The sequence below is a fragment of the Thalassophryne amazonica genome, chromosome 4, assembly GCF_902500255.1.
Source record: "Thalassophryne amazonica chromosome 4, fThaAma1.1, whole genome shotgun sequence".
Lineage (NCBI taxonomy): Eukaryota > Metazoa > Chordata > Actinopteri > Batrachoidiformes > Batrachoididae > Thalassophryne > Thalassophryne amazonica.
The window spans coordinates 13,215,375-13,238,919 of record NC_047106.1 but is presented as its reverse complement, the minus strand read 5'-3'; the positions used below and the strand labels follow the sequence as shown (position 1 = coordinate 13,238,919).

The 23,545-nt window shown below is 40.6% G+C and overlaps 1 protein-coding gene across 2 annotated transcripts; it reads right to left on the bottom strand.

The window, feature by feature from the left end:
- Positions 1-302: 302 nt before the first annotated feature.
- hspa8b (heat shock protein family A (Hsp70) member 8b) lies at positions 303-22,399 on the bottom strand. 2 transcript variants are annotated; one of them, XM_034169108.1, is made up of 9 exons: positions 22,276-22,399; positions 14,134-14,343; positions 13,840-14,045; positions 11,281-11,433; positions 9,024-9,579; positions 8,724-8,926; positions 7,115-7,313; positions 6,487-6,719; positions 303-602 (listed from the first exon to the last, which is right to left on the bottom strand). In XM_034169108.1, exons 2-9 carry the CDS (start codon positions 14,336-14,338, stop codon positions 417-419), a joined length of 1,941 nt encoding a protein of 646 aa, XP_034024999.1. In that variant the 5' UTR covers positions 14,339-14,343; positions 22,276-22,399; the 3' UTR covers positions 303-416. The 2 variants fall into 2 exon arrangements, with proteins under 2 accessions (XP_034024999.1, XP_034025000.1); XM_034169109.1 differs by having other exon boundaries at positions 8,724-8,931; positions 9,029-9,579.
- Between the last annotated feature and the right edge of the window lie 1,146 nt (positions 22,400-23,545).

Sequence of the window (23,545 nt, the reverse complement as noted above, 5' to 3'; positions counted from 1 at the left end):
GTCAGCTGTCAAATGCAGCCATTCAGTTTGTTATAAAAGGCTAAGCACAGCAAATGTACTCCTGCTAATGACACAGCTAATGCTAACAATGTTAAACTGTTCCAATGGTGCCGTGCCACAAGGAGTTCTAGAGTGAGGAATTTCTGCAAAGCCCAGTGCAACGTGCAAGACCGCAACCAGGGGAACAGACATGACACAAACATGAACTGGTTTAACCAAACACCTCGTACAGACAAAGACCCCTTTCAAAAAGAGGATCCTTTGGCTGAACATAGAAAAATTCTGGCAACAATCCCAAAGCAGCTGGTTAATAACTGAGAAAACAGTAAATCTGTGGTAAGATGATATTCTTCAGACTCACTGGTCTCAGGAAAGCAAAACTAGACCAGTTTGTGTTTGTCTTGGTAGCTTGTCGTCTAATCAACCTCCTCGATGGTGGGGCCAGAAGACGATCCTCCTCCTGGAGCACCACCTGCTCCTGGGAAGCCACCTGGCATCCCCCCTGGCACCCCCCCTGCACCCTGGTACAGCTTTGTCATGATGGGGTTGCACACCTTCTCCAACTCCTTCTGCTGATGCTCAAACTCGTCCTTTTCGGCTGACTGAAAAACAGGAAGAAGGTGGCTTGTACGTGTCACAAATCATACATTAACGCATTAGATTCATATAATCAATTCACTCTTCTATGCAATGACGTACATCAACTTCTTTGTGCACCCTAAATATTTAAAGGCCCTTCACACACAGCACGAATGAAGCAGAATCAGGCCAAGGGGGGGGGGGGGGGAATGGCCAAGATCAAGAGGCATTCAGGAGGGACAGACGGTCAGACAGCCGTGAACGGATGCTGTGCAACAACAAGAATGTGGGCGGATCCCGTGGTGACTGATTTGTGCATGAGCACAATGCGACCACGGTGACAGGTGTGATACCGCAGCCGCGCTGACTTGTGCTCTCACAGCAGCACAGAAGCAATTAAATGTTGCACAAATGTTTATGAATCAAAAAATGTATAAGGACAAAATAATGAGACTATAGAACATGAGAAGAACAATGAATGTACCGTATAAATGTAAGACAATCATGTAACTGGTAATAATGTTTAATTGATGCTGGGACAGTGTTTGTGTTGGAATTGAGGGAAGAAATGCATTTCTTTTTGTCTGTTAATATAAAAATTTTTGTTAGAAGGAGCAGAGAATACAAGAATTATCATCCTCCTGTTCCTTTTTGTTCATGAACCGTGCCCATGGAAGTAAACAACGAATTAAATGAAACAATATGAATGAAATGAACTAGAAACATCTCTACCTCGTGTACACAGTGACAGGAGGTCAGGCCAGCGAAGGTCAGGCTGCTCCAGGCTGGTGGCCAAGCAGCAGCCTGACCTGCACGGATGCAAGGCGTCCATGCGCTCGCATCATGAACATGTCAGTCAGCCACACGGAGGATCTGCATGTCCAGCTGTCTCTGGCTGCTTGGCATGTGGAAGGACACTGTCATGTGGAATATAACTTGTGTGGTAGATGTGACATATGGCTCGCCAGCTGGCCGATCACGGGATCAGACTGATATTTTGACATGGGGCAGCCTGGCTGCTGGACGCATTCCAAAGTTGAGTTGCGTTATATATATATATATATATATATATATATATATATTTTTTTTTTTTAAATAATGACATGAGGACCTACCAACATGTGCATCACTGTGGCTTGTAGAGGGGTGGATGTTCTACATAGCACAATGTGTGTTCTCCAGGTTTGATTTGCGATGACACAGCGGTCAGGTGTGACAAACTGATTGCCTCAGTGCATCCGTGAGCCGTGATCTATATATTAATCTGAATTTAAAAAGGTCTTCCTTGAGTCTAAAATATAACCCCCTCCACAAAAGGTGAGAGGGGAGGAGGTTGTAAATTGTTACTTTATATTCAGAATACAGTGCAGCCAGAAAGTATTCACAGCACTTAGCTTCCCCCCCCCCATTTTTTGTTAGTCTTATTCTAAAATGGATACAATTTATTTTTCCCCCTCAAAATTCTACAATACCCCATAATGACAATGTGAAAAAAGTTTGAGATTTCTGTAAATTTATTAAAAATCACATGTACGCAAGTATTCACACCCAACTGCAGTTCTTGTTTGTGACCCTGAGTTTGTTCCCTCAGTGATTAAGAACCTTTGCTCTCTGTCCTCTTCTGTTCACTCAGCAGTCATAAATTAGGGTGTTGCATTTGACCAAGCTTTTGTGCAATCTTGCTTCTTCCATTTAAGGAACACTGCCCGCCTTAGAAACATTGTGTCTGAAGCTGAGCTGGAAATGCTCATCCATGCTTTTATTTCATCATGTCTTGAATTAATCGTCACCATCCAGGAAAGAATCACACTTCAAATGGTTCAAACTATTTTAGTATCGTAAGGTAAGCTGATCTAGCTAGATGCTACATGACAGATGTAAAGTGGTTGTCTTTGGTTCACCACACCCAGGAATGTGTGTGAAACCTATAAATTACAGAGCAGGCAGCAAGCTCCATTTTGTTAATACTAGCCTGCCTCAAGGTGCCAGATCTGCACACGGTTTGAAAAACAAAAAAGTCCACCTGGAGTAAAATCAGCTGATTGGACATGATTTGAAAAGACACACCTGTCTATACATAAGGTCCCACAGTTGACAGTGTATGTCAGAGCAAAAACCAAGCATGAAGTCAAAGGAATTGTCTGTAGACCTCAAAGACAGGATTGTCTTGAGGCACAAATCTGGGGAAGGGTACAGAAACATTTCTGCTGCTTTGAAGGTCCCAATGAGCACAGTAGCCTCCAACATCCGTAAATGGAAAAGTTCAGATCCACCAGGACTCTACCTAGAGTTGGCAGCCCGTCTAAACTGAGCAATCGGGGGAAAAGGACCTTAGTCAGGGAGGTGACCAAGAACGTGATGGTCACTCTGTCAGAGCCCTAGCATTCCTCTGTGGAGGGAGGAGAACCTTCCAGAAGGACAACCATCTCTGCAGCAATCCACCAATCAGGCCTGTATGGTAGAGTAGCCAGATGGAAGCCACTCCTAAGCAAAAACCACATGGCAGAACACCTGGATTTTGCCAAAAGACACCTGAAGGACTTTCAGACAAGGAGACAAGGAGAAACAAAATTCTCTGGTCTGTTGACACAAAGATTGAACTCTCTGGTGTGAATGCCAGGCATCATGTTTGGAGGAAACCAGGCACCATCCCTACAGTGAAGCATGGTGGTGACAGCATCATGCTGTGGGGATGTTTTTCAGCAGCAGGAACTGGGAGACTAGTCAGGATTGAGGGAAAAATTAATCCAGCAATGTACAGAGACATCCTGGATGAAAACCTGCTCCAGAGGGCTCTTGACCTCAGACTGGGGCGACGGTTCACTTTTTAGCTGGACAATGACCCTAAACACACAACCAAGATATTAAAGGAGTGGCTTCAGGACAACTCTGTGAATGTCCTTGAGTGGCCCAGACCTGAATCTGAACATCTCTGGAGAGATCTGAAAATGTCTGTACACCGACACGCCCCATCCAACGTGATGGAGCTTAAGAGGAGCTGCAAAGAGGAATGGACCAAACTGTCCAAAGATAGGTGCACCAAGCTTGTGGCATCATATTCAAGAAGACTTGAGGCTGTAATTGCTGCCAAAGGTGCATCAACAAAGTATTGAGCAAAGGGTGTGAATACTTATGTACACGTGATTTTTTATTTTTAGTAAATTTGCAAAAAAAAAAAAAAAAAAAAAAAAAAAGATTAAATAGTGTGAGTAGAATTTTGAGGGAAAATGAATTTCATCCACTTTGGCTTTGGAATAAGGCTGAAACAAAATGTGGACAAAGTGCTGTGAATATTTTCTGGATGCGCTGCATGTTCATTCAGCACTGACGTGCCCGTGGTTGGTGATAATAAATGACTGGTCATGCATATACAGTAGTGTTCACAATAATAGTAGTGCTATGTGACTAAAAAGATTAATCCAGGTTTTGAGTATATTTCTTATTGTTACATGGGAAACAAGGTACCAGTAGATTCAGTAGATTCTCACAAATCCAACAAGACCAAGCATTCAAGATATAGCAGTAGAAAGAAAAAAAAAAAAAAAAAAAAAAATAGAAAAGGGGGTGTTCACAATAATAGTAGTGTGGCATTCAGTCAGTGAGTTTGTCAATTTTGTGGAACAAACAGGTGTGAATCAGGTGTCCCCTATTTAAGGATGAAGCCAGCACCTGTTGAACGTGCTTTTCTCTTTGAAAGTCTGAGGAAAATGGGACGTTCAAGACATTGTTCAGAAAAACAGCGTAGTTTGATTAAAAAGTTGATCGGAGAGGGGAAAACTTATACGCAGGTGCAAAAAATTATAGGCTGTTCATCTACAATGATCTCCAATGCTTTAAAATGGGGAGGGGGGGGGGACAAAAAAAAGAGACGTGTAGAAGAAAATGGAAAAGAACCATCAAAATTGATAGAATAACCAGAATGGCAATGGCTCACCCACTGATCAGCTCCAGGATGATCAAAGACAGTCTGGAGTTACCTGTAAGTGCTGTGACAGTTAGAAGACGCCTGTGTGAAGCTAATTTATTTGCAAGAATCCCCCGCAAAGTCCCTCTGTTAAATAAAAGATGGGCAGAAGAAGTTACTATTTGCCAAAGAACACATCAACTGGCCTAAAGAGAAAGGCAGTCTGAGTCTGTGGACATTTTTAAGTCAAGACTCAAAACCTATTTTTATTCTCTTTCTTATGGATAGTTTGTTTTATTCTTTTACTTCTGTTTTTATTTATGTATTTGAATTTTTTATTCATTTTTAATTATTTATTCAATTTTATGTTGACTTGTTTTATGTAAGGCATCTTGAGATGGCTTTTGCTGTGATTTGGCGCATTATAAACTAATTAAATTAAATTGAGGAATATTTTGTGGACTGATGAGAATAAAATTGTTCTTTTTGGGTCCAAGGGCCGCAGACAGTTTGTGAGACGACCCCCAAACTCTGAATTCAAGCCACAGTTCACAGTGAAGACAGTGAAGCATGGTGGTGCAAGCATCATGATATGGGCATGTTTCTCCTACTATGGTGTTGGGCCTATATATCGCATACCAGGTATCATGGATCAGTTTGGATATGTCAAAATACTTGAAGAGGTCATGTTGCCTTATGCTGAAGAGGACATGCCCTTGAAATGAGTGTTTCAACAAGACAATGACCCCAAGCACACTAGAAAACAAGCAAAATCTTGGTTCCAAACCAACAAAATTAATGCCTCACAGATGTGAAGAAATCATGAAAAACTGTGGTTATACACCTAAATACTAGTTTAGTGATTCACAGGATTGCTAAAAAAGCAGTTTGAACATAATAGTTTTGAGTTTGTAGCGTCAACAGCAGATGCTACTATTATTGTGAACACCCCCTTTTCTACTTTTTTTTTTTTTTAACACTAACAGCCCAATTTCATAGCCTTGAGAGTGTGCATATCATGAATGCTTGGTCTTGTTGGATTTGTGAGAATCTACTGGTACCTTATTTCCCATGTAACAATAAGAAATATACTCAAAACCTGGATTAATCTTTTTAGTCAGTCTTTTTAGGTCTTTTTTTTTTTTTTTTTGGCGAAAGTACACTTTTGTCAGCAGAGGGTCTGGGGGGCCGCTGAAGACCTCCAGAAATTTTGGGGGTTTTGATGTCCAAGGATGCATTCTAGAGGGTTTTTGATGACTTTCTAACCGTGATCCTCCTCAATTTAGTTGTACCGCTTAATGTGTGCTGTAATTGAATTTTCATTTGCACACTTTCACTTTTTCTTTGCCTTGAACCAAAACTGATATCACAACCTACATGTTTGTTTTATCAAATTACTAACCACAACAGCCGCAATCATTTTCATATTTTTGGCTTCCCTCATCTTAACCAACCTGATTTTAAAGCTAAAGCCCAAAACAGACCCAGTAATGCCTGAGCTTAAAAAAAAAAAAAAAGAAAAAGAAAAAAAAAAAGATACGGCTTCACATCCCACTTTAGTTGTGCTGAAAAGTCCAGAACTATAGTAAAACTTTAGGCCGAGAGTAATATTGATTTAAACATTTTAGTTGTTAAAATTATCATAATCCATAATTGTTATTATATATAGTAGTATGAAAAATATCTTCCAGAAGTAGACTTTTAATCAAGGGGTGTTGTGGAGGGCACCCCCCCATAACACCTTTTTGTCTGGATTCGCCCCTGGTTTGCAGTCTCTGGGTAGGAATCAAGAATTTGTGTATGTATGTGGAAAGTGCAACCTGACTGAGAGCTAATAAGGTTTTATGAGTATATTTTACGTCATGCCATCATCAGAAGGAGATTTTAGGCATTCTGGGGGGGGGGGGGGGGGGGGGGGGGGGGGAGCTGTTAGTATTTCATGTTACTGCGTCTGCAACTGTGTTTTTAGTTTAACCACAGTGAATGAACTTTAATCCCTGTACCTGGTTCTTATCCAGCCAGGAGATGACCTCATTACACTTATCCAGAATTTTCTTTTTGTCATCATCGCTGATCTTGTCCTTCAGTTTCTCATCCTCCACAGTTGACTTCATGGTGAAGGCGTAGGACTCCAGGCCATTCTTGGCAGCTATCTTCTCCCTCTGAATGTCGTCCTCGGCCTTGTACTGCTCCGCTTCCTGAACCATACGCTCAATGTCCTCCTTGCTCAGGCGTCCTGAAATGCAACACTGTAAAAATCAAGTTCCCCCCCCTCCAATAAAACAAAGACAACTATCAAATTGCACATGAGGAAATTCTTAACACCCCCTGCCTCTGCCATTACGTTCCACTGAGCCAGAGTGGACTACAAGTAAACTATAGTATGACTGAATGGATTTAGAGGTGCTGTGGCTCAAACACAGCTGTGATACCAACTGTACACACCCAGGATAACTGTAACACCTCCCAGGATTCACTGTCAAAGATTTCAGCCTAGTGCTGGAATGAAGTTTATGGTTATTAGCATCAGGATTCCACAGTTGCCCAAAAACTATTTTGCATCATATTAGATCACATTACTGCACACTGATGAATGGCTGATTACCGTATCAACCTCGCCTCTGTACTTACCTTTGTCGTTGGTGATCGTAATCTTGTTTTCTTTGCCTGTGCTCTTGTCAACTGCAGACACATTCATGATGCCGTTGGCGTCAATATCAAAGGTCACCTCAATCTGAGGAACACCTCGAGGAGCAGGGGGGATTCCAACTAGCTCAAACTTCCCCAAAAGGTTGTTGTCCCTGGTCATGGCTCTTTCACCTTCATACACCTGCAGGTCAACCCAAAAATTAAGATTTCAGATTATTTCACAATCAACCAGACCAAAGAGGGGAACAATGATTAGTGTCGATACTTCTGTATCCTGGGCAAAAAAATTCAAAAACTATCATTTTGGTCCAGCGACATGTTTTGTGGAAGTGCTAACTGCAACAGGAACTTGGGGTGTGTGTGTGTGCACGCGCGTTTCCTCAAGGGAGAAGCGGATACGGTAGCCAAGTGATTTTTTTTTTTTTTCCTACGCAAAGACTCTGCTGCGGAGTTAACAGAGAAATTTAGAGCAAGACCGAAACAATCCAAAGCATGGGAGCATTTCACAGAAAACAAAGCCGCCAAGTCACTTACATGCAGACTGTGCAAAGTCGTGCTAGCGTATCATGGCAGCACTACAGTCATGCATGAGCACCTAAAACGCAAACATCCCGGGGCAGCCGAATCCACCCCAAACAACACAAGGTAATCTAGCATGTTTAGCTACCCAACAGTTATCGTGTATTGATATATGTAAGGATTAAACAACGAGAAGCAGTGCATTATACGGTTTGAATGCACAACACGGAGTCTAAAACACCACAACGCGAAGCGGAGTGGTGTTACTCCGCAAAGTGCATTCAAATCGTATAATGCACGGCTTCTCGTTGTTTAATCTCAGCTGCCCCCAAGGCCAGAACTGTTCTTCTTTTTTCCCGTCTTCAATCTTGTCCAGTTCGTCCTATGTTAAATCTTTACGCTGTTGCTTTTGCTGTTCTCATCTGCTGTCCTCTTTCCATTCCTCAAACATTATATTTTACATTTTTAAGTTAAATGTGTGTTTTGTTTATCTGAATTTATCATAAGTATTTGGATTAAGGTCCATTAAGTGGACTTAAAAGGTCAATTCTAATGTGCACAGCAGCTTGATGCATTTTTAGCAAGAAAAGAAAGTAATTGTTTGATTAATAGAAAAAATAATCGCCAACTAAATCAACAATAAAAATAATCGTTAGTGACATTATATATATATTATATATATATATATATATATATATATATATAAATAAATAAATAAATAAAAGACAGACTTGTGCCTTTGTCTTGTTTTCATTTTTAGACCAAACTTTCTCAAGTTTCACCAACATGAATTGTCAGAACCCAACACTTTCATAAAATTTCATTAAATTAAACAAGTCCTCAATCTGCTCAAAACCTGAATAGTATATATTCCCCAAACACTGCCAATGTTTCCAAGTTAGAAGAAAACTGTTTGTATTTACATAAACTTTTTAAAACCATCTTCTGCAGAATTGCCCCAAAATTGAACAGCTTCTAAAACAAATGTCAGACTCAACCTTTCTGCCACATTATGAAAAAAAATTGTCAACAAAGAACTTCTTTGATAAAGGTAAAAACTTTGGTGTCAAACCTGAATGAGCACACCAGGCTGATTGTCTGAATAGGTGGTGAAAGTCTGGGTCTGCTTTGTGGGGATGGTAGTGTTCCTTTTGATCAGTGCAGTCATGACTCCTCCAGCAGTCTCAATGCCCAAGGACAAGGGGGTGACATCCAGCAGCAGCAGATCCTGAACATTTTCAGATTTGTCTCCTGACAAGATGGCTGCCTGCACAGCTGCAACACAAACAGGTGGATTAGAATCTGGATTTTAATCTGTCAGATTAAAACCTCTGCACAGACATTCCTAAATTAGTTACTATGGGAATCATACCAGCACCATAGGCCACGGCTTCATCAGGGTTAATACTCTTATTGAGCTCTTTCCCGTTGAAGAAGTCCTGCAGCAACTTCTGGATCTTGGGAATACGAGTGGAGCCTCCCACCAACACAATGTCATGGATTTGGCCCTTGTCCATCTTGGAGTCCTGCAGAGCTTTTTCCACAGGTTCCAGGGTTCCACGGAACAGATCTGCATTCAGCTCCTCAAATCGGGCCCTGGTGATGGAGGTGTAGAAATCTATGCCCTCAAACAGCGAGTCAATCTCAATGCTGGCTTGAGTGCTTGATGACAAGGTGCGCTTGGCCCTCTCACAAGCTGTGCGCAAGCGACGCACCGCCCTCTTGTTGCTGCTGATGTCTTTCTTGTATTTGCGTTTGAACTCTGCAATGAAGTGGTTGACCATGCGGTTATCAAAGTCTTCACCGCCCAAGTGTGTATCACCTGCTGTGGACTTGACCTCAAAGATGCCATCTTCAATAGTCAAGATGGACACATCAAAAGTGCCACCACCCAGATCAAAGATCAGAACGTGTCTTTCAGAGCCAACCTGTAATTTAAACATGCATTCTTGATGTTACTAGACAATGAAATATTACATAAAGACACAGCGTTTGTTAGAATTCACCCCGATGACAATACACATTAATTGTGTACAAATATTAGCATAACATGTAAATAAAACCAGAAATTATAAATATTTATGCTGCTCCCCCAAACCCCTTTCCCCCCCAATTATAATCAAGATCATTAACATCCAACTGAACACGTCTATACACTCTGTGAAAAACTACCTGAAGCAGATATGTGCGTTTGCACAAACTGCCAAAATTAATAACCAGTCTGTTTTTTCCCCCTATCCTTTTGTCATTTATTAAATGTGTTCCTTGTCAGCTGATGTCTAGCATAGCAAAAACAACAAAAAAGATTTGTGACCAGGCCACACAGCATTTTACTGTATTACATACAGTATTTTATGATGGCACAATCACATTATAACAAGCATATTATTAATGTCTAAACGAAAATGTAGTCAAAAATTTCAAGATGCACATAGAACCTTTATTATTTAAGATACGTGACAGTGCCCAACTGTTTTGTTGCATGCAAGTGCTATGTTAAAGATCGGCCAGCAGATGTCGCCACATTTAATTGTATCAAACGCCATCAACAACACTGAACCATTTCAACAATTGTTTCATATTGATTCAGTGGTTCAAAAGGCTTCGGCTTTTCCATCACTAATAATAAGCAATAAAATGCATCAGCGACCAGTAATAATTATTGCATGTGTGCAGACTTGCTAACTAGAACGTTAAATAGTATGTGACATGTTTTTTTAAACACCAACTTACTGAAGAAAAAAAAAAAAGCAGAGCAACTCACCTGAACCTCACAATGTGCAGTCCGACGGCTACCTGATGTCTGTTTTTCTGTCAATGTTCCCGGCACCCAGATCACCAGTTTTGTCACTTTCTATCATCTTTCTGCAGATACTGACTCATTTTGTTTGGCTTGACGCAATTAAAAAGCCAGGTTTTTTTTTTTTTTTTTTTATTAGTTTGACCGCTTTACAGCAATTCACGCCCATTTACGGCAGCACTGTATAAACATACGTATGATTGTTGTAAATTGTTTTTTTTACAACATCTAAAGTGCACTGTCAAAACAGACTGATATCTCGTGTAAAACACTGGCAGAAATTTTAAAATTGATAAACATGCAGCTCTCACACGCTTGTGTGACATGCACAGTTGGCTTTCAATGTTAACAACACAGACAATTTACTGAAATGAAATACTGACTTTGCACAGCATTTATATTAAAGCAAAACTAGGGGCTGACAGCTGACAAGGAACAGCAGATGTAAAAAGGACTTATCAGACAAAAATAAACAAGTTGAAAGTAGCGACTTCACCGTGTGATGGGCTTGTAGAAGCTAGCTACTGTCACAGAACACTGTTTCTTGCACAAGAGTCTTTCACAATAACAGCACAGGACAAATGGATGACATCATCACAAGTCAGATGAAAAAAGGAAGAAGAAAAAAAAACATTGAAAACTAATTTTTTGCTTTTTACAATATGCCAGTGGTCATGGAATTAATTTATTTTAGGTGGGCATTTAAACAACTTTCTTAAAAAAGGGGGTGGGCTAATGCTCAGCCCTGGGCCCTCAGACACACTAATGCAATATGTAATTATGCAAAACGTTACATACATAGAAAGCCACAAGCGTGAACAGATTTTACCTTTTTGTCCAGGCCATACGCAATAGCAGCAGCAGTTGGCTCGTTGATGATTCGAAGGACATTGAGGCCAGAAATAGTTCCTGCATCTTTGGTGGCCTGACGCTGAGAGTCATTGAAGTAGGCAGGCACAGTCACAACAGCATTATTCACGGTCTGTGAAGTTCAAGTGGAAATACCTCTTAGAGATGCAATTAACAGTTTGTTATTAACAATTCATCTTATTTTCAGTCCACAAACTTAGAAAACATTTACAGTGTCCATCATAATTTTCAAGAGGTGAGACATCTTCAAATTCCTGTCAACTGTAAAATAATCAGTTTTATGTAGAACACTGTAAAAGAGCAAATTCTAAGAATTAAAAAAATATGATTGTTGTTTATTTAGTTTTATTCCCATGGTGCTTCATTTTTGTGGGAATAGACCCTGAATTATATTTTGAGGCTCCAAACTTGGAACTCTACAGCCCACTCAAACTGGGCAACTGCCCATTGACAATTTGTAAACAACCTAGGATGGTGGAACAGGTTCCTGTCAGCCCCGAGGTCCACTGGTACCAGTGCCTATTCTATAACTCCTCCCGGATGGGAGTCAAGTTCTTTTTTTTTTTTTTTATTTAGAATTTATCTTGTTGCTTATTGTGTTTGTTTTAGGGAAGGACCACAATGGAAATGCACCGTGTAACTTTGTGTTATCCTTCAAATTCCAAGAATTTTTATTAGTCATATGTTTAAACATGTTTTTGTTTATGAATGTATGGAATTTCTAAATAAATCAAATCAAAACATGCATTACTTCCATAGTCAAGGTCAGTACCCATTTACAGCTGGGCTGGACTGGGACAATGCAGACGAAGTGTCTCGTTCAAGTACACAGATGTAGTTGCGACTGGGAATCAAACGCAGGTTTACATATTTGCAGTCCAACTCCTACCCCACTGACATTCCGGTTACAGCCTCAACACCAGGTCAATTCGAAGAATGCCTGAACTCAAAATTAACCCAGCTTTGATAGGTTCTTGACTTTCCGTTATTCTGGACCAAAACAGCAGATCCAATTTTGATTTGGCACAAGCTTTACAGCCCTTCCTGATCCAACTACAGTTCTATAAGGACAAGGGGTATGGGTGCAGTTGAACATAAAACCAACTCACTGAGAGACAGCAGTCCTCGCTGCTGCACCAATGCTGCAAGCTCACCAATTACCCTAATATATAAACATTGCGCTTAGTTTCCTGGAACTTACCAAATCCTAGATCAAGCATCAATACCCCACACAATCATGCTGCCAATGGAACAGGATCTGTCCAAAATATGACCAGTGCTACATTTTGCTTTCACAGATTCAAGAGGTTTAATATTTAATTTAATGCTGCAAATCAGTACATGAGACTTCAATATTTACGTGCAAGTAGAACAACAGTGGATGAAAGTTTGGCTAGTGGTTACAAGAAATCCAATAAAAAAAGTGGGAATAGCCAAGATGTGAGAAATGACAAATAAAAAAAAAAAAAAAAGAGAAGAGATCCCTCAACTCCCAGTTCCTGCTGCTGAAAAACATCCCCACAGCATGATGCTGTCACCACCATGCTTCACTGTAGGGATGGTGCCTGGTTTCCTCCAAACATGACACCTGATATTCACACCAGAGTTCAATCTTTGTCATCAGACCAGAGAATTTTGTTTCTCATGGTCTGAGAGTCCTTCAGGTGTCTTTTGGCAAACTCCAGGTGGGCTGCCATGTGCTTTTTACTAAGGAGTGGCTTCTGTCTGGCCACTCTACCATAAAGGCCTTATTGGTGGATTGCTGCAGAGATGGTTGTCCTTCTGGAAGGTTCTCTTCTCTCCACAGACGAATGCTGATGCACTGACAGAGTGACCATCAGGTTCTTGGTCGCCTCCCTGACTAAGGCCCTTCTCCCCTGATCTCAGTTTAGAAGGGCGGGCAGCTTCTTTCATTTACAGTTGAAGGAGGCCACTGTCCTCAATGGGACCTTCAAAGCAGCAGCAATGTTTCTGTACCCTTCCCAAGATTTGTGCCTCAAGACAATCCTGTCTCGGAGGTCTACAGACAATTCCTGACTTCATGCTTGGTTTGTGCTCCGACATGCACTGTCAACTGTGGGGGCTTCTGCGTAGGCAGGTGTGTGCCTTTCCAAATCATGTCCAATCAAATGAATTTATCCCAGGTGGACTCCAATTAACCTGTAGAAATAGCTGAAGGATGATCAGTGAAAACAGGATGCACCTGAGCTCAATTTTGAGCTTCATGGCAAAGGACAAGGACGGCAATTACTTAGTTTTTTTTTTGTTTTTGATAAATTTGCATAGATCTACATAAAAAAAAAAAAAAAAAAAAAAAACCTTTTCACATTGAAAAAAAAGTGGAAAAAATGAAGTGCGGTGAATACTTTCTGGGTGCACATGACCTGTAAAAGTAACCTGCAGTTGTAAGATGACCCCCACCATTTTTTTAAAGCTGTGCTTCTAATAAAATGGAGGTTGGGGGGGTGGACCCATAACTTACATTTAGGCTAATACTGTCATTAGCACTTATGTTTACCTTGCCAAGGTACGCCTCAGCAATCTCCTTCATTTTGAGCAGCACCATAGAGGAGATCTCCTCTGCGTAAAAGGTCTTTGTCTCACCCTTGTACTCCACTTGTATTTTGGGGCGTGAGGCATCATTCACAACTTTAAAGGGCCAGGTTTTCATATCTGACTGGACCACACTGTCATCAAACCGCCGTCCAATAAGACGCTTTGCATCTGAGGAGCAGTAAAAGATGCATTTAACAACTGCAAACATCAGCATTTATTTATTTATTTATTTTTGCCAGTAAATTTAGTTTCATACCAAATACTGTGTTGCTGGGATTCAAAGCCACTTGATTCTTGGCCGCATCCCCGATCAGCCTCTCAGTGTCTGTGAAGGCAACGTAACTTGGTGTGGTCCTGTTTCCCTGATCATTGGCGATGATCTCCACTTTGCCATGTTGGAACACTCCTACACAGGAGTAGGTAGTGCCCAGATCAATACCAATAGCTGGTCCCTTGGACATGGTTCCTGAAAACAAATCATCACCATTAATGACAATTGGAAATCTGGGTGTACGACGGGTGAGTAACCAACACGGTTTCAGTCCTGTGGGTGGCGACCATGATGCACATTTGTCATGCAGGCTAATGACACTATTATTAGAATCTGAGCTTTGCATATATAAGTGGAAACAAAGTGTCAGTATGAAGAACCACAGCACCTGTTTTTAAGCCCCCACATCTTCAGCAGTGGCTGGTTTTGTTATGGCAACATCAGACAACAGCACCGCCGGGTGTGTTTAAGAAGGACATTCACTGGATGTGTGGATCATCTGTTCAATGAAACCTTAAAACTGGAGCATGATGTGAGAAGACTCAATCCAGCTTCCAGTCAACCACACTGAGTGACGAATGTGAGATAAGTGCCCAAGCTAAGTGGTCAGCTACCTATAGTATGTGACTGATTAGGGCAAGAACCTACACAGGCAGCAAGGGTCTTGACACAGTGTTCCTCCCAAATGGTCTGATGTATGCAACTCTATGGCTTCAGATAAAACTACCTTATGTAACACAGTGAGGGAAGATGCATGTGCTCTCATGAATATGAGTCAGTGGCCAGAAATACAGTTGAGCAAGTCTGTATGAGAGAGACTGAGGTTAGCAGATACAAATCACAATCATGGCAGTACCAAAGTTAATATGTAAACTTATCACAAAACATGGGCGTTAGCGGTCTGAACTTTTGAGCGTGAACTTCAATTCAGAGCCAATTTCACCATAATCTGTGCAGTTACTGGAAACTCAATGAGTCCAACATTTTTTAGCTTTGTAGAACTGCAATGGTTAACCGAAATGAAATTAAATAACAATTCTGATAACTGATTAGGCTAATTGTATGTTTTTTTAATATCCAAATTCTTTGATTTCAGCTTTTTATTTTCTGGTTTACGCAGGCTGTCCGTAAAGTATCGGTCCTTTTTATTTTATTTTATTTTTTTTAACTATATGGATTTCATTCATGTTTTATGTCAGGCAAGTTTGAACCCTCGTGCGCATGCCTGAGTTTTTCCACGCCTGTCGGTGACGTCATTCACCTGTGAGCACGCCTTGGGAAGGAGTGGTCTCGCCCCCTCGTCGAAATTTCATTGTCTGGAAATGGCGGAATGAAAAGGACTTTTTTTCCCATCAGATTTTTTTCAGAAGCTGTTAGAAACTGGCACCTGGAAACCATTCGAAAAATTTATCTGGCTTTCGGTGAAAATTTTGCGGGCTTCACAGAGAATAAGGACTTAACTGTCGCTTTAAGGACCCCTTTAAGGATGGTTGGCGCACCACGCTCCATGCTGCGATGACGCGACAAACCACTGGATAATTTCTAAGCTGATGGCTCTGTGGATACGAGACGTCGTGTGCTCTTTCTCCGGTAATCACAAGAGCTGGACATTAGCCATTTTCCGGCAGATTTCACTTTTAACCAGAGATTTTGTCGTGGAATGCCGCGCGGAGGAAATTGTGGAGAGCTAGACATGTCTAAACTTGTCCACTGACACGCTGAAACGGAGGTGTTCTTTGTCTCGCTCATCAAGCGAATCAGTTGTGACGCGCGAAGCCTCCGCGCGGCGTTCCACGACAAAATCTCTGGTTAAAAGTGAAATCTGCTGGAAAATGGCTTACGTCCAGCTCTTGTGATTACCGGAGAAAGAGCACACGACGTCTCGTATCCACAGAGCTATGCGTTTAGAAATGATACGGTGTTTTGTGCCGCATTGTTGCAGCTCGGCGCGCCAAGCGTCCTTAAAAGGGTCCTTAAAGTGACAGTTAAGTCCTTATTCTCTGTGAAGCCCGCAAAATTTTCACCGAAAGCCAGATACATTTTTCGAATGGTTTCCAGGTGCCAGTTTCTAACAGCTTCTGAAAAAAATCTGATGGAAAAAAAAAGTCCTTTTCATGCCGCCATTTCCAGACAATGAAATTCTGACGAGGGGGCGGGACCACTCCTTCCCAAGGCGTGCTCACAGGCGAATGACGTCACCGACAGGCGTGGAAAAACTCACGCATGCGCACGAGGGTTCAAACTTGCCTGACGTAAAAACATATGAATGAAATCCATATGGTTTTTGAAAAAAATAAAAAGGACCGATACTTTACGGACAGCCCATGTATATTCTGAGCTGCTTTACTCCTATCTGGCAGTAAAAAGACATTTGAAGGTGTTCATGTTGGGCTCTGGATAAAACTGATAGAAAATGTTCCCCTTTTTTGGACCTAACAAATAATTGGGGGAAAAAAAAAAAAAAAAAAAAAGATGAATCTATTATGAAAATAATTTTTAGTTGCTGCCCTAGACCTCTGATAAGAAGACTGTCATCAACCCTCAATCACAAGCCAGCCAAATTATGACAATGGCTTGTCATAACTAAAACTTTACTTTGCTGTTGGGTGAAGCTGGTTTTGTGACATTAACTTGCACGTTGCAACCTGTTCATCTACTATTACGTGCCAGGAACTTTGCACACACTTGGAAAACAGAATCCGCAGAGGACTTTCAATCTGACTTTGGTGCCCTCCATCAAGCTTCAAGTCCATCTGTTGATCCAATATCTTTCTAACTTTAGCTTAGCTTCCTATGGGATCTGAGCTCAGAAGGAAACCTCGCATTGCTCAGTACAACTGCCTAAATAAAAAGCCACATGAAATCCTTTTTAGCGCAGTGACAAGAGCACCACTGTCAGTCATGTAGTGGTGATCAGCAATAACCATAAAGGAGTCAAAGACTCTAGGAGGTGCAGCGCTGCAAAAGAAGCAACGAGTTTTACAGCAGCTGCTCAACACCTAAGAGCCATTTTTTTCCTATAAAAGAGTAAGACTGCTCCCAGTGGTTGGATTGTGTCCAACTGTAATTAGGATGGGTTAAATACAGAGAACAAATTTTGTTGTATATACAACCCCTGGCAAAAATTATGGAATCACCGGCCTCGGAGGATGTTCATTCAGTTGTTTAATTTTGTAGAAAAAAAAGCAGATCACAGACATGACACAAAACTAAAGTCATTTCAAATGGCAACTTTCTGGCTTTAAGAAACACTATAAGAAATCAAGAAAAAAAGATTGGGGCAGTCAGTAACAGTTACTTTTTTAGACCAAGCAGAGGAAAAAAAATATGGACTCACTCAATTCTGAGGAATAAATTATGGAATCACCCTGTAAATTTTCATCCCCAAAACTAACACCTGCATCAAATCACATCTGCTTGTTAGTCTGCATCTAAAAGGAGTGATCACACCTTGGAGAGCTGTTGCACCAAGTGACATGAATCATGGCTCCAACACGAGAGATGTCAGTTGAAACAAAGGAGAGGATTATCAAACTTTTAAAAAGAGGGTAAATCATCACGCAATGTTGCAAAAGATGTTGGTTGTTCACAGTCAGCTGTGTCTAAACTCTGGACCAAATACAAACAACATGGGAAGGTTGTTAAAGGCAAACATACTGGTAGACCAAGGAAGACATCAAAGCGTCAAGACAGAAAACTTGTCTCAAAAATCGAAAATGCACAACAAAACAAATGAACGAATGGGAGGAAACTGGAGTCAACGTCTGTGACCGAACTGTAAGAAACCGCCTAAAGGAAATGGGATTTACATACAGAAAAGCTAAACGAAAGCCATCATTAACACCTAAACAGAAAAAAACAAGGTTACAATGGGCTAAAGAAAAGCAATCGTTGGACTGTGGATGACTGGATGAAAGTCATATTCAGTGATGAATCTTGAATCTGCATTGGGCAAGGTGATGATGCTGGAACTTTTGTTTGGTGCCGTTCCAACGAGATTTATAAAGATGACTGCCTGAAGACAACATGTAAATTTCCACAGTCGATGATATGGGGCTGCATTTCAGGTAGAGGCACTGGGGAGATGGCTGTCATTACATCATCAATAAATGCACAAGTTTACGTTGATATTTTGGACACTTTTCTGATGTTTAAGGATGATGAAATCATTTTTCAAGAAGATAATGTGTCTGCCATAGAACAAAAACTGTGAAAACATTCCTTGCAAAAAGACACATAGGGTCAATTTCATGACATAGGGTTAATGTCAACGAGCAGATGTGATTTGATGCAGGTGTTAGTTTTGGGGATGGAAATTTACAGGGTGATTTATTCCTCAGAATTGAGTGAGTCCATATTTTTTTCCTCTGCTTGGTCTAAAAAAGTAACCGTTACTGACTGCCACAATCTTTTTCTTGATTTCCTATAGTGTTTCTTAAAGCCAGAAAGTTGCCATTTGAAATGACTTTAGTTTTGTGTCATGTCTGTGATCTGCTTTTTTCTACAAAATTAAACAACAGAATGAACATCCTCCGAGGCTGGTGATTCCATAATTTTTGCCAGGGGTTGTATGTACAATGACAATAAAGGATCTTCTTAAGATGCTTGATTAATTTTGGTTTTTAATCAATGGTTAAGTGGAGTGGTGATCAGGAAGTTTACACAGAAGCAAATCTATATTACACATTCACAGGCAGGGCTCGACATAAACCAATTCACCCCACTGGCCCACAGGGCCAGTAGAATTTAGAAGTTAGTGGCCCACAGTGTAGGAGCACTGGCCTATGGTTTTGCGTGCAAGAGTTCATGATATTCCACCTTGAAATCCTGCAAATAATATACAAATAATCAATGTTTATGAGTTCAATGGTACGAATATTTCATGAGGTGAAAGATGGAACATACCATTCAATGAGGCAAAGCGTGTGTGAATGTTCTAAAAGTAGGCTTTAAAGGTTTTCTATGTCAACAACATTTTATTGAGTCTTAAAGTAAATAAATATGAAATTGGTCACTGGATCCTTAAACTCTGGACCTAAATAAACTCTACATGTTGGCTCCTTGATCTCTAAACATAAAGAGAAATAAACAAAATCTGTAGTTTTTGTCAAAAGCATTTCCTTTCAGACATTATTGGCATGAATGTCTTTCCATACCCTGAGCTGAACTCTTGCAGCTCGCTGTGCTGCACGTCCAGCATCAGTTTAATTCATAAATAATGCAGGATGTCTCATTTTGGGAAGAAAAAAAGTTTAGTCTATTGTAGTTTATTGTCTGTATTACAGCCTTTGAAAAGAGGTGTCATTTTATTTAAAGCAGCAATTCGTTTGTAAGTTATTAATTCCGAGCGGACTCTGTCTCAGGAGAGAGCCAGGCAGCATTTAGAGCTGTGCCAACAGAATGGAGGATGATTCTTGTTTCTTAACTGCCACAAGACACGATCCCACTTAGGGACTTTAATATGCACAAAAGTGACTCACAGTCACGACTGACATATTTTAATGCCTTTGAGAGGAGTTAAGAAGCAGACTTGCCGCTTCTGAAGAGTTATTATTACTATTATTGCTGTGTTATTATTATTAAATATAATTTTTTTAAAAAATTACAATTTTTAATACATTTGACTCTTACGACAAGCGCTGAGCCATTAATTATTATACAGAAAACAAATGCACACAAACTTGCTGGAATGCCAACAGCTAATACTAACGTTAACATTGAAAACGCCATAGACATGCTTACGCGTTAGCGTCGGTTCTGTTTTTAAGTTATAAAATATATCTATCAACTGTTTCAGAAGACCATAACAGGTTGGTTTAACATAAAAGGGTATTTATTACTCACAGGCATATGCTCTTTAGGGTTTTACTGGGGAAAAATTAAGATAAAGTCCAACAACCATGCGGATCGAATCATTGCTTCATAGGTTCACACTTCAAAGTGTAGTCGCTCTGCAGAAGCGGTTGATTACAGACCCGCTGCATGGACTGCAATCAACAACAAAAAGACCCTCAAAAACAACGGCCGCTCTGAAGGACCGATAAGGGAATCGTTAAGCAAAAAGACTATTGATATCGGTGGATCAAATTATTTCTTAACAATACCCAACCTGAGATACAAGATGTGGACCGTGGTGCGAGATCAAAACAAACAAAGAAGAAGCCCAAAACAAACATGACGGACTTATCGAAGTTTGATGACACAGAGATGTGAAGAAATTCGACTTTGCCGCCGCAAAATATGGTAAAATAAATAAAATTTTGCGTATTTTTGTAGTGGCCCAAGCGGGCCATCATTTGATAAATTGTACTGGCCCGTAGTGGCCCGAAAGTGGGCCAAATCGGCGCCGGGCCAGGGGGCAAATGGCTGTGTTGAGCCCTGACAGGGTTCAACCATGTGGCCATTTTCAATGCTGGAGTCATGGTTTGAGCTTCAAATGGGCTCCGCTTGCCACACACAGTATTCTACCTGTTTAACATACATACACATAAATCTTACACAAACACAAAGACTAATTGGCATTTAATCCTAATTCCTATTGCTGAAGACCAATTTGTGTTGTATTTCTGAAGTAGAATCACACACACCCCCCACCCATACCCATGCCTCAGTGACAGTCTTGAGTTCATCCACTGACCTGTAACTGTTCAACAAAGGATCAGTAAAATTTCGATTGGATTGACCTCTCTGTGCCCGACTCTGACTGAAGCCCCTGTTCTTAAAGGTGCTATCAAACCAGTATTCTCGAGGTCAGCGCCACGTCACTCCCGCCAAAATGGCCAATCCAAAGAATTCGTACTTCAGTGACTGGCCGGTCCGTGAAAACTTGCTTGGGCTGTGTGCTGTTCCACTGAAATCAACTGGTTTGCTTTTGTCTCTAACTTGCTTCTGTCAGCCAGCTGAAAGGTGTCATTTCCTGGAACAGCGGGATTTATACACCAAGATGACCTGAAAATGAACCACTGTACATTAATTGACTTATTGACAAACCTGAGCCCTTTGAAAAGTGACCAAATTACATGCATTTGTATCGAGTTCAGCGATGTTTTCACTGACAAAACCCGGCCCCAGAGGTTGAAAGCCCAGATGACCAACCTCAAGAATTCCAGAGATTTGCACTCTTAACACTTACAAAAAAAACAGTTTGCTTGCTTACAGGATCTGCCACAGTAGCATAATTCCCATATGGTTCAGGTCCAATGACAGAATATTTCTGATTTTAATATTTATTGCACAGAACAGATTGCACGTTGTGCAGTCCAGCATTGCATTATGGACAAAACACTAAACATACATATTTGTGTGTGACAATCAGAGAAGGGAATTTTAACCGTTAACTGTCTGCAATTTGGAAGACTACAAGACATCTTAGGTAACAACACAGCAGGCAGCCTACTTTGTTACCAATGTCAAAGGAGAACGTGCAAAACCAGATGGACAGAGTTAAGTTCAGAAGTTTAAAAAGGCTACATGATAGGTTAACTGTTCAAACTGTTACCGAAGGCAGCACTTACAAGACAAAATATGCCTTCTGCTGCAAATTAATCTTACAGTTACAGTCTTTCAGTCTACAAAGATCCTCTTTAGGATTACTGCATGAAAAGTTGGGTGTGTTCATTTGGTGGCCAAAGTTAGAAGAAAATCTGAGGTGGTCACTGACGTCACAGCCGCCTGATCCAGACCCATACCAATAAGTGATAAAACATAAAGAAGCGAGTTTTATCTCAACTACAGCGCTTGTTGAAGGTGTATACTTTAATGAATGCTTTTCTATCTTTAATAACTACGCAAACTGCGCCTCATCATTAGCCGCTAGTAAGGTAGCTTCACTCTGAGGGTGTGTCGCTTTCTGGAAAATTCGTCTCACTTGTTGCCAACCTGCCCATTTTTCACAAGACATTACGTAACATAATTCACCTTCTCAATGAGACTATTATAGCTGTCGAACTAATCCACTTTTAAAACAGACTGGCATTCGTTAAAAGCAGACCACAGAGAGACAAGAATTTTTTTGTTTCCTTCTTCACTCTCTTGCCACGGACCTTACAGCTAAACTTTTATTTAACGTTAATGATATCACGCAAATAAATCTCACGGGAAGTGCCACATTATTTTAGCGATACCTACCGGTATCAGAGCCTAAAGGTACAGAGGAATCGCAGATAAAAGTTGCAGAATTACAGTTCCTCAAGAGTCCTGATGGCCGATGAATCGGTGTGGGCGGAGTCTGCAGCTTTCGCCGTTCAAAAGAATTCTCTCGAAGGCAGGAGGGAACGTTTTTAACCAATCACCTTCCACCATTCCAAAATCGGACCATGAAATACGGTTTGCAGAAAACAGCAGCTGTCGCTACCAGGAGTAAAGAAAGAAATAAGAAATTATACAAATTATATATATAAATATAATAAATAACTAAATAAATACACACACAACACACACACACACACACACACACACACACACACACACACACACACACACACACACACCACACACACACACACACACATATATATATATATATATATATCACCTCATTACCCCATCCCTGTAGAGACGGTGCCTGCTCCCAGACCACCAATAACCAGTAAAAATCTATTTAAGCATAAAAATTCAAAAAGAAAAAATAATATAGCACCTTCAACTGCACCACACGACTAAAACAGTTAAATGTGGTCTATTAAACATTAGGTCTCTCTCTTCTAACTCCCTGTTAGTAAATGATATAATAATTGATCAACATATTGATTTATTCTGCCTTACAGAAACCTGGTACAGCAGGATGAATATGTTAGTTTAAATGAGTCAACACCCCCGAGTCACACTAACTGCCAGAACGCTCGTAGCACGGGCCGAGGCGGAGGATTAGCAGCAATCTTCCATTCCAGCTTATTAATTAATCAAAAACCCAGACAGAGCTTTAATTCATTTGAAAGCTTGTCTCTTAGTCTTGTCCATCCAAATTGGGAGTCCCAAAAACCAGTTTTATTTGTTATTATCTATCATCACCTGGTCGTTACTGTGAGTTTCTGTGATTTTTCAGACCTTTTGTCTGACTTAGTACTTAGCTCAGATAAAATTTTAACATCCACATAGATGCTGAGAATGACAGCCTCAACACTGCATTTAATCTATTATTAGACTCAATTGGCTTCGCTCAAAATGTAAATGAGTCCACCCACCACCTTAGCCACACTTTAGATCTTGTTCTGACATATGGCATAGAAATTGAAGACTTAACAGTATTCCCTGAAAACCCCTTTTGTCTGATCATTTCTTAATAACATCTACATTTACTTTAATGGACTACCCAGCAGTGGGGAATAAGTTTCATTACAGTAGAAGTATTTCTGAAAGCGCTGTAACTAGGTTTAAGGATATGATTCCTTCTTTGTTA